General features: G+C 45.3%; 1 protein-coding gene across 1 annotated transcript; it reads left to right on the forward strand.

The window, feature by feature from the left end:
* Positions 1-387: 387 nt before the first annotated feature.
* Positions 388-14,501, forward strand: PPP2CB (protein phosphatase 2 catalytic subunit beta). The gene is made up of 7 exons (XM_005142997.3): positions 388-654; positions 9,281-9,490; positions 9,747-9,920; positions 10,478-10,567; positions 12,067-12,228; positions 13,083-13,201; positions 13,758-14,501. The coding sequence occupies exons 1-7, from the start codon at positions 553-555 to the stop codon at positions 13,828-13,830; spliced, it is 930 nt and encodes a 309-aa protein (XP_005143054.1). The 5' UTR covers positions 388-552; the 3' UTR covers positions 13,831-14,501.
* Positions 14,502-14,508: the final 7 nt, after the last annotated feature.

The raw sequence follows: 14,508 nt of genomic DNA on the forward strand, positions 1-14,508 counted from the left end.
CTGCAAGCCCGAAGGTAAAAGCCTGAATTTGAATAGGGAAGCCAAGGGTGGAAGGTTTGATCCCGGATCAGACATTAGGCAGAAGTTCTTCCCTGTGAGGGTGCTGAGGCACTGGCACAGGGTGCCCAGAGAAGCTGTGGCTGCCCCATCCCTGGCAGTGTTCAAGGCCAGGTTGGACACAGGGGCTTGGAGCAGCCTCCTCTAGTGGAACTGGGTGAGTTTTAACACCCCTTCCACCCGCGCGTTGGGGTGCGGGTGGGTTTATGGAGTCACACACAACACACAGCCCCCACCCCGCCTCACGGGGGACAGTGACCCTCGGGACAAGGGGTAGGGCTGTCAGGGTGGTGCCGGACGTGCGTTGCGTGGGGTGGGTGTGGCCGGAAGTGCGCAGGACCGGGAAGCGGAGGGGGGACCCGCCATTACGCGGAGCGCAGCAGGCCGCGCGTCCTAGTTGTTGCGCCGCCGCCGTTAAGGCGGGCCCGGGCCTTTGCGGGGCGACCAGCGTGGCTGGGCCCTGCCCTGCGCTGCCCGGTCCCCTGTCCCGCAACCATGGAGGAGAAGGGGTTCGCCAAGGAGCTGGACCAGTGGATCGAGCAGCTGAACGAGTGCCGGCAGCTGAGCGAGAGCCAGGTCCGCAGTCTCTGCGAGAAGGTGAGTGCGGGGCACGGCGGGGGCGGCTTCCCCTCGTCCTCCCTCTGCGAACTGGAGGGTTTTGGTTGGGGCTGGGGGTACCGGGATGCTGCGAGCAGAGCGTCCCTGCATGGTGGTGCTGTGGTGGGGAAACAGGTTTCCCTCTTCTCCCCCTGCTTGCTGTGATGCTGCCCTGTGGTGTGTCTGAAATGGGAGGGCCTCTTTTTCGCAGTGCCAGTGCTTTTCTGGCGTCAAAAATGCCATAGTTATAGGACTTGTGTGCAACTGAGGGCTTTACAGAAATGTAGAATCAACCACTTTAAGATCATTAAGTCCAACCATTACCCCACTACTGCCAATGAGCCATGTCATTGAGAACTTCATCTCCATGGCTTGTGAACACTTCAGGGATGGTGACTCCACGATTCCCTGGCAGCCTGTTCAATGCTTGATCATCCTCATGGTGAAGAAATTGTTCCTAATCTCCAACCTAAACCTCCCTTGCTGCAGCTTGAGGCTGTTTCCTTTTGCTTTATTGTTACCTGTGGGGAGAAGAGATCAACCCCACCTCACTACAACCTTCTTTCAGGTAGGGTTTCATATAGTGATGAGGTCCCATCATGAGCCTTTTCCAGACTAAATCCCCTGAGGTCCCTTAGCTGTTCTTCATCAGGCTTGTTCTCTAGATGCTTCATCAGCTCTGTTGCCTTTCTCTGAACCAGCTCAATGTTCCTCTTGTAGTTAGGGGCCCAAAACTGAACACTCTCACCACTGCCAAGTACAGGAGGACAGTCACTGCCCTGGCCCTGCTGCCACACTGGTGCTGATACAGGCTAGGATGCTGTTGGCCTTCTTGGCTGCCTGGGCACAAACTCATATTCAGCTCTGTTAAATCGCCATCCCCAGGTACTTTTCGACTGAGCACCTTAACAACCTGGTGTAGTGGAAAGTGTCCCTGCCTGTGGCAGGGGGTTAGAACTGGATGAACTTTAAGGTCCCTTCCAACACAAACCAGTCTGGTGTGATTTTTTTTTATATATATATTTTTTTTTTCCACTCACATCTCAATAGTCTGCTTTTCACCTTTTGGCTTTGGGTTCACCTAAGCTGTGGTAGAGGACCGGGGTTGTGTGTGCAGGGGAAAACCCCTTCTGTTTTTCAGGGGCGTCACATTGCACTTGTGCCTTGTGTCTCATAATGTGAAGCAGCTTCACACTAAAAAGTCAACCCTAAATCCAAGAGAAAACCTTTTGACATCCAGTGTGAAATCTAGGAAGGCAAAGGGGGAGAAGAGATGATCTGTAGTGTTGACCTAAACAAGCTTACAAGCTGTTGAGACTAAAATAGAATGAGAAATGGTTGGAGGAAGGACAGCATCTGCTATTTTGGACTGGGGTTTGGACAGTCCTTTGGCAAATTTCTGTTTGCACTTGTTCAGTGTATACTGTCCATACCTTTTAATTATTTTTTTGCCATCAGGAGACCAGTCTTTAGACTTGTCTTTAGATATTATCTCTCAGATGGGGAACATGTTTTCTGATGCCTGTTCGTGGCAGCACATTTTGACCAGTGACTATAAACATCTTGGTGCCAGCTTCAAAAGATGCAGCTATTTTCTTCTATTGAATCCTCAGTAGACTACAGCAGTGGTGAGGTCTGAACAGTAAAGAGGGTTTGTGCTGCAGCTTTGCAACGTGCTGGAATGCTCATCAAAAAGGTAGGAGCTGCTTATTTTAATGCCACAGGCAGAGACTGTGAAGGACTCCGTGCTGGAGCTGTCCATTTGGTTTATGGCTTTCTCCATCAGTTCTGAGGGAGCGTGGTGAGAAGGACTGGTGCTGCAGCAGGGTGTGACAGCAGTGGCTCGACGAGTAGAGAGACCATACAATCATTAGAATCCCAGACTGGTTTGGATTGGAAGGGACCTTAAAGCTCATGCAGTTCCAACCCCCTGCCACAGGCAGGGACACCTTCCACTAGACCAGGTTGCTCCAAGCCCCATCCAGCCTGGCCTTGAGCACTGCCAGGGATGTGGCAGCCACAGCTTCTCTGGGCAACCTGTGCCAGGGCCTCAGCACCCTCACAGGGAAGACTTTTTCTCTAATATGTAATCTAAATCTCCCTTCTGTCAGTTTAAAGCCATTCCCCCTTGTCCTGTCCCTACATGACCTTGTTAAACGTCTTTCTCCAGATTTCTTGTAGGGCCTCTTGATCTTGAAAAGTGAGGATGAGCTCTCTGTGACTGTGTTCTCTTGTGTGTGAGGTTCAGCTAAAACCCTGAAAGAATTTATTAGCCTGATCTCTACCCTGCTCCAGGTGTTCCTGTTTGGGAACCACTGTTCTGACCCACAAGCTGTTACAGAAAACTTTTTCCCTTCTTCTCTGGCTGCATTGTTAAGTAGCTGTGGCTGCAGTATTTTGAGGAGCAGGAAGACAGTGCCAGCAGAATGCAGCTGTATGTCAGGGCCCACATGGTATATAGGGAGAGTGGCAGCTGGAGGTGGGGAGGGTGTTATCCAGACAACAGGTAGGAGGCCTAAACCTGTGGAGCATGGCATGAAACAAATGTCATCTCTCACGGCACCTCATTCTTCAAGGGTGCTGGTAACTGGTCAGAATGACTTGGGTATGAATTAAGTACTCTGCAATGCTCTTATTTGGCTTACTAAGTTTTGGGGGAGTGGTTGTGTTCCCCATCTTGTAGTGGAAAGGGGCTTCAGAAAGCTTTTGGGTGTGCAGGCTTGCTTTTGGTGTGAAGTAGCCCTGGCAGAAAGCTGGTTCAGTTTATTTCCTTGAGATAATATTTGGAGAAGCCTTTACCAACCTTGTCTCACTTCTTAGCACTCCCTTTTCTGTGACAAATTTCTAAGAAGGCAAGCACAATAGTACCTCTTGCCTTGGGTTTAAATTTGTGAAAGAGTTTGATAAGTTATTAAAAAAAATCAAAACGAGGTGAGGGAAAAACCCCAAAGAGACAAATCACAGATTTGCCTGTATGGGTCATTCTTGGTTTTAAGTGCTGGCATAACGGACAGTAAAGAGGGAAAGACTGCACATGGCTAGAGTTGTTCAGGGCATGCCAAATTATTCTGCACTCTGAAAGCTGTTGAAATTTGCACCTGTAGAAATCACATTGTCTTCACCTGCCCAGTTGCAACATCATTTTGGCAGCTCATCAATCTTGTATTCTTCATGCAGCTAATCAAGATGTCATCTCAAGACAGCATGAAAACACTTGATTACCATTCTGCTGGTCTTTAAAATGAAATCTAGCTAAAATCATGCAGCATTTAAAGGATAATAGAAGGACAGACAATTATGATCACTGCTAGAGTTTGTAGACACGAGAATGTTGTAGCATGTTGGGGAAATGTACATCGGGTGCCTTGCATCTCATGCTACTCTTAACACCATGGTGTTGGACTCCCTTTATGGCAGAAGGCAGTTGAAACTTTTTTCCACTCTCACTAAATAAGCAGTGAAAATCTACAGATGTCTGCATTGGATTGTGTCCTCTTTCATTGGAGGTGCCATGGCAGCTTTCTGTGCTGGTGCTGGCTTTGAAATTGTTAATTTGGGTACTGAAGGCAGTGTAGCACTGACTGCATCGAACTGCCTTTGAACCTGAACAGGTTGTAACCTGTATTTTGAACATCTGAAGTCAGGTTAAAAGGCCAAAAAGTTCATTTGATTTGGTAGGAAGCACTCCCAAGTTTGGAGAGGAATTCTCTGGTTTTGAAGTTCAAGTCAGGTCAGCTAATGAACTCTGCTGTAGATGAAGGAGTTAGTACTTATCCTAGGGAGACGGGGTTTTCACAAAGGTAATAAAATGGCATATGAAAGCAGGTGAGTAAAAGGCTGTCTCTTAAACATAGGCAAGCAACCATCCATAACCATCTCTCTTGGTAGCTTCTTTTTTCTGTCCTTGTTTGGATGTGTAAGAAGGGTTACAATCTCATTACTGTGAGCAGCTTGAGAGCTTTGTGTTGCGAAGTGGTAGGAGGAAAAGGATTTTAATCGCTAATGAAGACATGCATTTCTTGCAGTTATTGAGTGGTAACTGTAAACTGATTCTTCAAACCAAGCAGCAGGAGTCAGTTGAGGCTGTAGGGAGTATTGCTGTTACTGACATGAACCTATGACGCTTCTGCCCTCTGAGGTTGTTTCATCTAAGAATGATTTTAGGAGGATGAGTTAGCAACCTCTTGGGCACTAATTGGTGAAATTGGTATGAGCCAAGTAGCAACCTGGATGCTGTTCAAACCATGAGATTCCAAGTGCAGTGTTGAGTCATGGCCAGGAATGTTTCATCTCCCTAGTACTGACGCTTATCCTGGGATGTGCTGGCCCAGGTACCTCTAGGAGCATGTGTGACAGTGTCCATCACTCTTGAGGCTTCAGGGTGTCCTCTGTTGCCTCATTGCTGAAGGGCAGCAGGACAGCTCCATCCCTCTGGATTCCATCTCATTTGAGGAGAATCTAGCTGGTTCTTGTTCATGCCAAGCTCCTTGAGATTTTAATATCCTCAGCATATTTGCTGACATAATAGTTTGGTCTGTCACAGTTGATAGAATGACAGTTGAGTTGCATTTGCATCAGAAACTCCATGTAAGAGCCTCTATGGGTCACACCAAGATTGTGGTGCAGTAAATAAATCTCCTAGAAGGACCTGAGTTTCTGTGCTCTCAAGGGATCTTGTATGCAAAGCAGGTGCTTGGGGTCTTTGGCCTTCTCTAGGGGAAGCACAGTGCTGAAAATCTGCCTCCTAGGGTGGATCATAATCTCCTCACACCTAGAATCAGCTTACACAGTTAGCATAGACAAATCTGAACTGTGTGATAGTAGATGTGGATTTGATTAAGTCTCTCACAGAGGGATTAGTCTCCTGGTGATCCTGATGGTCGTCTCAGAGCTGGTGAAGCATCTTGGGTTTCAGAGGAGCGCATCAGCGGGTTGTTCTCAAGCCCTGAGACCACTCTATTTCCTCTTCAAGGCAAACACAGTAAATTATTGGGATGTGCATTCTTCATTCTCCTTCCACATGGACTAAGGAGTGGACAGCAGCCAAGCTGGTGTACCAGTCTACAAAGGTGATCTACGGGATCTAAAACTGGGAAAGAGAGGGGGGTTGAGACAATGGGCAAGCCCACAGCTGCCAAGTAGTCTTCTTCTCAAAGTAATTTTGAGCACAGGTGTGGTAATTGTTGTGCTTAATTGAGGTTTATCAAATAAAAATACCTAAAAGCTGCTGCTTTTTACTCTGACCTGAGTATGGTTTTCATCCAGAGCAGTTGGGACACATGCTTAGGAAGCCAATAGTATTAGTCACGGCTTTCTAAAGCAAAGGTAGCTAAAATATGACTTTAAGTCATAGTCATTTAACAACCTTCTTAAGCAAATTATGATAATTTAGGGCAGTTTACTTGCATCAGATTTTTTTTATCCTTGGTTTGTAATGGTGTTCTTGTTACTTTAAAGCATTTTACTTCACCATTAGCTCAGCCCATTGAAACATGCAAGCAGAGTGTACTGGCTAATTGCCACTTTTCTGGGATGTTTTTAATGCTGCTTAAAATTTTACAGGTACCGTTTGGCATTAGAAAGCCACATGAGGGCAAACTTCTGTGGCCAGTTCCTGAGCATGATTGGAGCCAGCTCTGCAGCATTGGGATGACAGGCTTAATCTATTCATGTGCATGTATCTTTGTCTACCTAGCAAGCTAAAATAGGCTGCATGGTAGGCAGCTAAAGAAGCTGCCACTTTTCAGCAGTTAGCTCCTCCTTTCTTATGAGGGGAAACTTCTAGGTTCTCCTAGTATCAAGCTTTCAGGACTTGGGCTGCTCCACCTTCAAAGGATGCATTTGATGTCATTGTGCCCAATTACTGTGCAGAAGGAGCTCCTCCTCTCTGTTGCCTGTGCTGCTCTACCTGTGTGTGGATCTTCGGATGGGTGCGTGGGTTTTCTGGGCAGAACAGAGAGGTGGAGAGTGATGATGTGGCTGAGACACTGATAAGTACATATGACATGTGTACAGTGTCCATCTTTTTACGCATCTGGGAAGGGACATTATGCACTATAAGAAAGGGCAACAAATACCCCCCACTTCCTGTGGTTAAGTTAGCTCCAGGTTACAATGAAACCCTGTCTGTTGCTTTGTGCAACAAGCAGAACACACTGAGCGGGTTTGTTTTATATTTGTCTCACAGAGGATAGATGATCTCAAAAGGTGCTATAGATGTTTTTAAAGATAAGGAAAAAGAATTCAAGTACTACTGTTGCACTCAAAAGCACATGTTCAGCAGTTCCAGTCACAACTACAAGGTAGACCTTACACCATCAAGTCCATGTGCAGGATGTGTCTTTGAGGATCAGGATCACATCCCTCAAGTTAAATAACATCCCAGGGGCATGCTAGATGCTGTCCAAGCCCTAGACTTACTGGGTTTTAGTTATTCCTTCTGAATATGCCTCTTTCCCTAAGAGGCAAAGCAGCAGATATTTGAATGTGAATGCAGGTGTCCTCAGAGAGCCCACTGAGGATGTCCTCAGTAAGCAGCTTCTTCCTGGTTGCAGCAGGTGGTAGCTGCACCATCCTGAGCTAAGGGACTTGGCCACAAGTAGTTGGATTACCCCCTGCTGGGAACTGTTCAGCACTGGTGATCTTTCATCCCTTGTCTTCAGATTGGACTGAGCATATCTGTGGGTGTCCCCTGTGCTTCATATGTGCCTGGAGCACTGATCTGCATTAGTTGATGAGCTGGAGGCAGGAAAACAAACATGATATTTGATGATAATGAGGTAATGCAGATAGGCTGCATTATGTGACTGTAATTAGCAGAGGAACTGTTGGGTGTAGAGGAAGAGATGACTAAAACCAGGGATGCCATCCCTCCATCTGTGGTCATTTTGTTGCCATCTGGGTACCACAGGGGAAGCTGGTTGTGGCTCCATATGTTCAAATTGCTTCTGACTTTGCTTTTCCAGTTGTGTGTGACCTGCCCTTAGAACTGTTAAACTGTTGCTCTCTGAAAAGGATTGGAAATCTGGCAGGAGAAAATGACCTGTGCAAGAGAGAAGTGCCTCTTGCCTATACAGTGATGTTCTGTGCCAGGTTAGTGAAGGGAAGCGTAGGAATACTTGTTTTCCTTGGTAGCTTAAGCAAGAATAAGAAGAATCTGTCCCTCTGCAAGGGAAATGGATTTGTGAGTTCCCACGTGTTCCGGGAATGTGCAGAGAAGGTTCCCTTTCCTGACATGCAGCTTCAGTCTCACTGCAATGCAATCTGAAAGAGCTGGAGCAGCGCTGGCACTGGTACTCGTGTTGGTTATTATTTGCCAGAGAGACACAGCTCTGCTTACCTGATGCCATAGTGGTTGCCCAGTGTTTCTGCCAGATGAGCCCCTTTGTCACATGCAGCCTTTCCTAATGTCATCTCTGCTCAGCAATCATACGGTGAGCTGGCTCTGTCAATATGGAAGAAGCAGGCTGTTTGTGGAGCTGTTTCCATGGCATGGATCCGCTGCTGTGAAAACCTGGTCTTGGGAAAGCACTTAAGGTTTATGAGTGTGCAGCAAGGGAGGGAAACCTGAGGGATCCGATCCCAGAGGAGGAAGGTGGTGAGGAGGAGCTGTCAGTGCTGGCAAAGGTGGTAATGTGAATGGTTCCACATGGCGGTGTGAGATTGAGAGCCATCCCTTGAAATGGTAGGCAGACTGAAACATGGCAGGAAGGAGTCTATGTGTAAGTCATGTCATCATGTTTCGTATGCCTTCTATCTGAAGTCTAGGAGGCCATAGTTCTCCTACTGGTATATCAAATAATATCTAGCTTGATACATGCTTTTTGAAAATCAGGTTGGTCAGAAGACCATGACAGTCACCCAAGTGGCATGCACTAGCTCTTCTGGTATTTCTATCCTTACCAGCAGACAGCAAAAATACAACCTCATCTGTTTTCATACACTGAACTCTTGCTGACAGGACATGGGAAGGGCCACAACACTGAGAAGAAAGCTGGGATTCTTGAGGTGAAAGCTTCTAAGTATCATGTAACTGGGTAGTGCTTGACTTTGGCAGTCAGATTAGGCTGATAGGTCTTGATCACACAGGTGAGATTAACAGACCTGAGCTGTTTTGAACACAGAGAGAAATCTGTCATAATCTTTCGGTTAAAAAATGAACCAGTTGTGCTTAAGAAGATAATGTCAGCCTGTGAAGCTGATGAAGCTGACTGGAACAGTGCTTTGTCTTGTCTGCACTGGAGAAATGTTTGGAAGAAGCACAGAATTTGTGGGTGAACCCCAGTGGTGATGTGAGTGGTATATCTAATGCAAGGCTTGAAGTTCACACTGCTTTCTTTCAGGAGAGGCTGGCGATTAACTTGATAATTACTCCTTTGAATTTGTCAGTACTTGTGTTACAGTAAGATTTTAATAACCTGGCCTCATGCGAGCAAACCTGCTTGTCTTCCTGCACAGGGATTTATAAAATGCTTCCCCAACAAACCACTATTTTTCCAGTAGTCAGCTTGAGCTACTGGACTGAAATCGGGTTTCCAGTGTGAATAACATGCAGTGGAATAACATCTGCACTTGCTTATGGAGGAGCTTCCTACCTTTTTGTCCTAAATACATGTTTTCATGCTAGGCTAAAGAAATTCTTACAAAGGAATCTAACGTGCAAGAGGTACGTTGCCCCGTCACCGTCTGTGGGGATGTCCACGGTCAATTCCACGACCTCATGGAACTCTTTAGAATTGGTGGGAAATCGCCAGACACAAATTACCTGTTCATGGGAGACTATGTGGACAGAGGCTACTACTCGGTGGAAACAGTGACTCTTCTAGTAGCGTTGAAGGTAAGGTTTGACAGCTTTCCTATAGCAGCCTTGGGCAAAACACCACATTTTGTGGGAGTTTGGAAAGAATCACTCCTCCCCCTTGATGCTGCCATTGGTTTGAGCTAGACACATGTAAATCGAAAAGCATTAATGTCTACACGCTGTTCTGTAACAGAGCTGAATGCTTGAACGCTGTTTGAAATATTCCATTGCTCTTTGTTTCCATATTGATGGTACAATCCTTGTGTTAAAGAACTATTTTCTTTGTCAATAGGTGCGCTACCCAGAACGCATCACAATACTGAGGGGCAACCATGAGAGCAGACAAATCACACAAGTGTATGGCTTTTATGATGAATGTCTGCGAAAGTATGGCAATGCCAACGTCTGGAAGTACTTCACAGATCTGTTTGATTATCTTCCACTTACAGCTCTAGTAGATGGCCAGGTAAGTAAATGTTGAGTAAGAAAAATGCTCTCTTTTGGGGTGTCATGTAGACTGTATTGTCTGACCTCTGCATGGACAGTCTCAGAGAAACTTGCTTAGGTTGTGTTTTGAATTTTTTTTAAAGTCGATGCACTTATTGTGGGTTTGGGAATGGATTTAGTGAGGTTTTAATGTAAGTTGATGGTGTGGGAAAGCTTTTGATTCTGCTGCTGAAAGAATAGCAGGGTACTGCATGTGTGGATCATTTTAATTGACTGCTCAAGAAGTGGGGATCCCTCATGATATATCACATGTGAGCTGAGTAGTGGCCATGAGGCAAGATATTCCTAAAATGGAAGGATTGATGTCTTTGTTGTTCCCTTGTTGTTCCCCTGATTTCTATATGCAAGGTGCACCCTTTTAGTTTTGTTTCCTTCTGCAGGAATCAGATTTGTTTTTTTTCTGCTGTGAGGGTGAGATGGCTGCAATTGTACAAGAATGGTAACAGTTAAAACCAGCTATTTCTGAGTCTTCCCATAAATTTATGCACTGAATGGGTTGCTCTCTTTCTGAAACAGATTTTCTGTCTCCATGGTGGCCTCTCTCCGTCCATAGATACACTGGATCATATCAGGGCTCTGGACCGCCTGCAGGAAGTTCCACATGAGGTAACAGGAAAGGAAATGGATCATAAAATTAGATATCTGTTGGTGGAAAATGCAAATGTAGCCTCACTTTGAAATCCATTTAAGCTATGAGAGACACACACATGGAGTTAGAAAGCAGGTTATTGCCTTTGTAAGAGCTAGGAGCAGATGAACATAGATTTGGGCCGGACACACACAGGTCAATATGCTTTGATTACAGCAGTATACAGAAGGAGAGAGATGGGAGTTTCACAGCTGTTTGGCACAGAATCATGGGATTTTTTTCACTGTCATGCTGACTTGAAGAATAGTATTTGGCAGCCGAAGATGCTTACTACCTTCAGCCTCACCCACAGACTTGCTTGTGAACAAACAACTACCATGTGAAGCCATGTTGTGTCACCATCCTTTCTCCCCAGCCAATCCTTTCCACTGTGGTGTTGCACCATGTTCATCATGTGCTGGGGTCCTGAGATCACAACTGAAGAAACCAACTTCTGAGCTCCAGGGGCAGCAAATTGCTCTTCTGTGTTGGGAGTGGTTGGGGCTTACAAATAGAGTTCAATGTTCCGTGATTAAAATGAGCTGCTTGTCTGGCAATGTCTTTGGTATAACAGCAAGAACAATTCAGCAAAGTCTGCCCAAGCCTTCCACAAACTAATCAGCTATGTGAGTTACTCCCAGAATGAGGGGGTACCTGATGGGACATCTACCTACAGTTAGGTGTAATGATATTGTTGCTTTGGGGTTTTCCCAGTCTTGTGCTGCATATCTGTGTGCTAAAAACTGTCCGTCCTGAGGTTCTCCACATGGAGTCAGTGTGATTCCTGCCACAAAACTCAAGAGTTGTGGGTAGGAAGCAGCAGCAGGTTAGATTAATACAAGAGTGTCTTTACTGCCCCTTAGTAGCTCAGCAAGGAAAGCTGCTGAGCTTTCTTTTGTGACTGTTAGATGTGTGTAATATAATATATCAAGTCCAACAGTAGACTGTTTAGAGAGGAAATTAAATTATTAATACCTTGCCAGAAGAGCTGCTGCAGGGTTAACATCAGTCTCTGGAATAGTTAGTTCAACCTCCTATGAGTTATTTCCCTTTCTTTAATCTATTGCAACTTGGCTGGCACCAGCAAACCCACTGCGCATCCTTGCATTTACATACATTCCCACGTGGCCTTTCTTACCACACTGTGAAAGCCAGGAGTTAGAATGTGAAGCTGCTCTCCATGTCTGTGTATCTCTGACTGAAGTGAAATGGTAAAGGGAGCACATGGAAGAGGAGGTTGGAACAAATTTCTGGTATCGTGGATTCGTTTCTCTGTCAGTATTAATTTCTTGGTGGGTGGAGGGATGCTGACTGAGAAACTAAGTAGCAAGAGTAGTTAACGTGTGTTAAATGGACCCGTGTACCTTGTATGGAGAAGGACCTGCTGGCAATCTTATTGTAAATAAAATATATTGTTATAGAAAAACACTTTTAAAATCTTGTTAGTGATCTAATGAAGAACACTTCCTCTTTCAAGGGACCTATGTGTGATCTGTTATGGTCGGATCCGGATGATCGTGGCGGCTGGGGTATCTCTCCACGTGGTGCTGGCTACACCTTTGGGCAAGATATTTCCGAAACATTTAACCATGCCAATGGTCTCACACTGGTTTCCCGTGCTCACCAACTTGTCATGGAGGTAGGACAAACACTCTGCTATGTGGAGCTAACAAAACAGAGATGACAATTCTTGTCTCCTCAATTCTTGTCTCCTCAGTGAGACCTTCTACTAGGTTGGCATAAGTGGACACCTAAATGTGTTACACAGGCAAATATGAAAGAGACTTGAATCATGTGGAAACAAGAAGCAACATAAAATAATGGGCTTTGACTTGTGATGTAAATAAAGGAATGTTCTGCCCTTTCCCACCTCCTTATTCTCCAAGCAAATTGCCAGAAGGACCCTGTCACACCTTGTTTGTGGAAGTAATAACCTCCTTACACGCTGACTGCTCTACTTAAACTGCTGCTCCTTTACAGGCTGTCCTATAATACTTGGCAGTCAGACATGGCAGGAATTAAGCCATAATTTTGGCTGTTGATAAGCTATTCTTATATGTCATGCTGTAAAAACGCCAGGTGGGTCAGTGGAGCAGTTGTATTTTTAAAACCTATTCCAGGTAGATCCCTTAAGTAGCATTGTGTGTCAGCAGTCACATCTAGCAGGCACATTCCTCTTTGTGGTGGGTGAAAGCTGAAGGCGTACCTAAAAATCTTGAGTTTCATTTGTGGTACAATCAGTAGTTTGTGTCCAGAATGGATAAACACACCAGTGATGAATGGCTGATCCCTTTGCAGAGTGGTTGGAGCTGTTCTTTTTAGATAACTACCACTTGTTCTGGCAGTGAGAGTACTACTAAAAGGAAGCAAAGTCGGAAATACTTACAAGAACTCTGGTTTCACAAATGCCTTGGATCATTTCAGATCTTAACAGGAACTTCAGATGGGTTGAGGTTTAACGGATGCTTTTTGTTTTTTCTCCTTTCCTGGCAGGGTTATAACTGGTGCCATGACCGAAACGTGGTTACCATTTTCAGTGCGCCTAATTACTGTTATCGTTGTGGGAACCAGGCTGCTATTATGGAACTAGATGACACTTTAAAATATTCCTTGTGAGTAACCTGGCTTGGGCTGTCCTTTCTTCCTAACTATCCTGTATTGTGAGTAATGACGGATCCTTTCCAAAGGGCTTTTTTTGTGAAAAGCCACATCAGATCACTCAGGAATTCACATTGTGTGCTGTACCTGCAAGAAAATCTAATAAGTAGGGAGTTAAGCTTTTAAAAGCTTGGGTACTGCGGTATCTTACATTCCTGGCTCTCTGGAGAGTTGCAGCTTCTGCATTTCCTTAATCCCTCCATCACCCAAGCTTCATGGAGAGCACAGACTGATTTATGTATTTATTTTTCTTTCTGGTAGCACTAGGCTTTGTAAAGGTGGGTGAGATAGTCTGAATTCTGCATTCAGCTGAGCTTGTGTGTAAGTAGTGATGGGCTGCATAAGTTTTAATTCCCACAGATGTTTGTCTGGGCACCTGGAGCATCTTACGTGGAAGCAGCTGGGATGGGTAAAGTGACAGCAGCAGGAGAACCAGTCTAGTATATATTGTGGCATTTGAAAATACCTTGTGATGACAGAGGGAAAATGATCCCCTTTTCTTTCCTGCAGCCTCCAGTTTGACCCAGCACCTCGCCGTGGAGAGCCTCATGTGACCCGTCGTACCCCAGACTACTTCCTATAAACCTTTCCTAAGCTTTGTAGAAGGAAGTACACCTGGCATTTTAAAGAGCAACAATATTTACACGTTTCTGTAAGAAATCAGGGTTCGTCTCAACTTAAAATCCCCATCATGGACCAAAATGTGCCATACAGAGGATGAAGAGAGTTTAGCACAACTTGAGACTGAATTCCTTACAACACTATGTATATCCCACCCCCATCAGCCCAACAGTCAGTTTGCCTGCTGTATTTGTAGTCATTGTTTTTTCTTCTGGACTGTTCAGAGAGGAAAAGGTAACTCTAATAACACTTCATCTCCTTTGAGGCTTCTTTGTACATTTTTAGTTCTAGTGTTTAACTGGCATGAATTAGAGTTTATTTGTGAGGGAAATGCATACTAACTTCTGCCCCCCAACACTATTTTATTGAAAGACCCATTGACTTAACTGGAGAAAGGAAGCAATTCCTGCTGGGAGTATGTTGTCATAACACAGATAAAACCATATCTTTTTAGCTCTGTTCCCTTTTGGTGTCTATCCTGCTCTCCCCCCCCCCGTTTTATTTTGTTTTGTTCTGTTGCTGCTGTTTTATTTTGTTACTCTCCCTCTCACGCCCACCCTACATTTGTCCTTGAGCTGCTTGCAACCCTCCTCGCTGTACCTGAACCAATAAACTTGCCATTGTCAGCCCCAACCCGTGG

The sequence above is a fragment of the Melopsittacus undulatus genome, chromosome 5, assembly GCF_012275295.1.
Source record: "Melopsittacus undulatus isolate bMelUnd1 chromosome 5, bMelUnd1.mat.Z, whole genome shotgun sequence".
NCBI classification, from domain to species: Eukaryota; Metazoa; Chordata; class Aves; order Psittaciformes; family Psittaculidae; genus Melopsittacus; species Melopsittacus undulatus.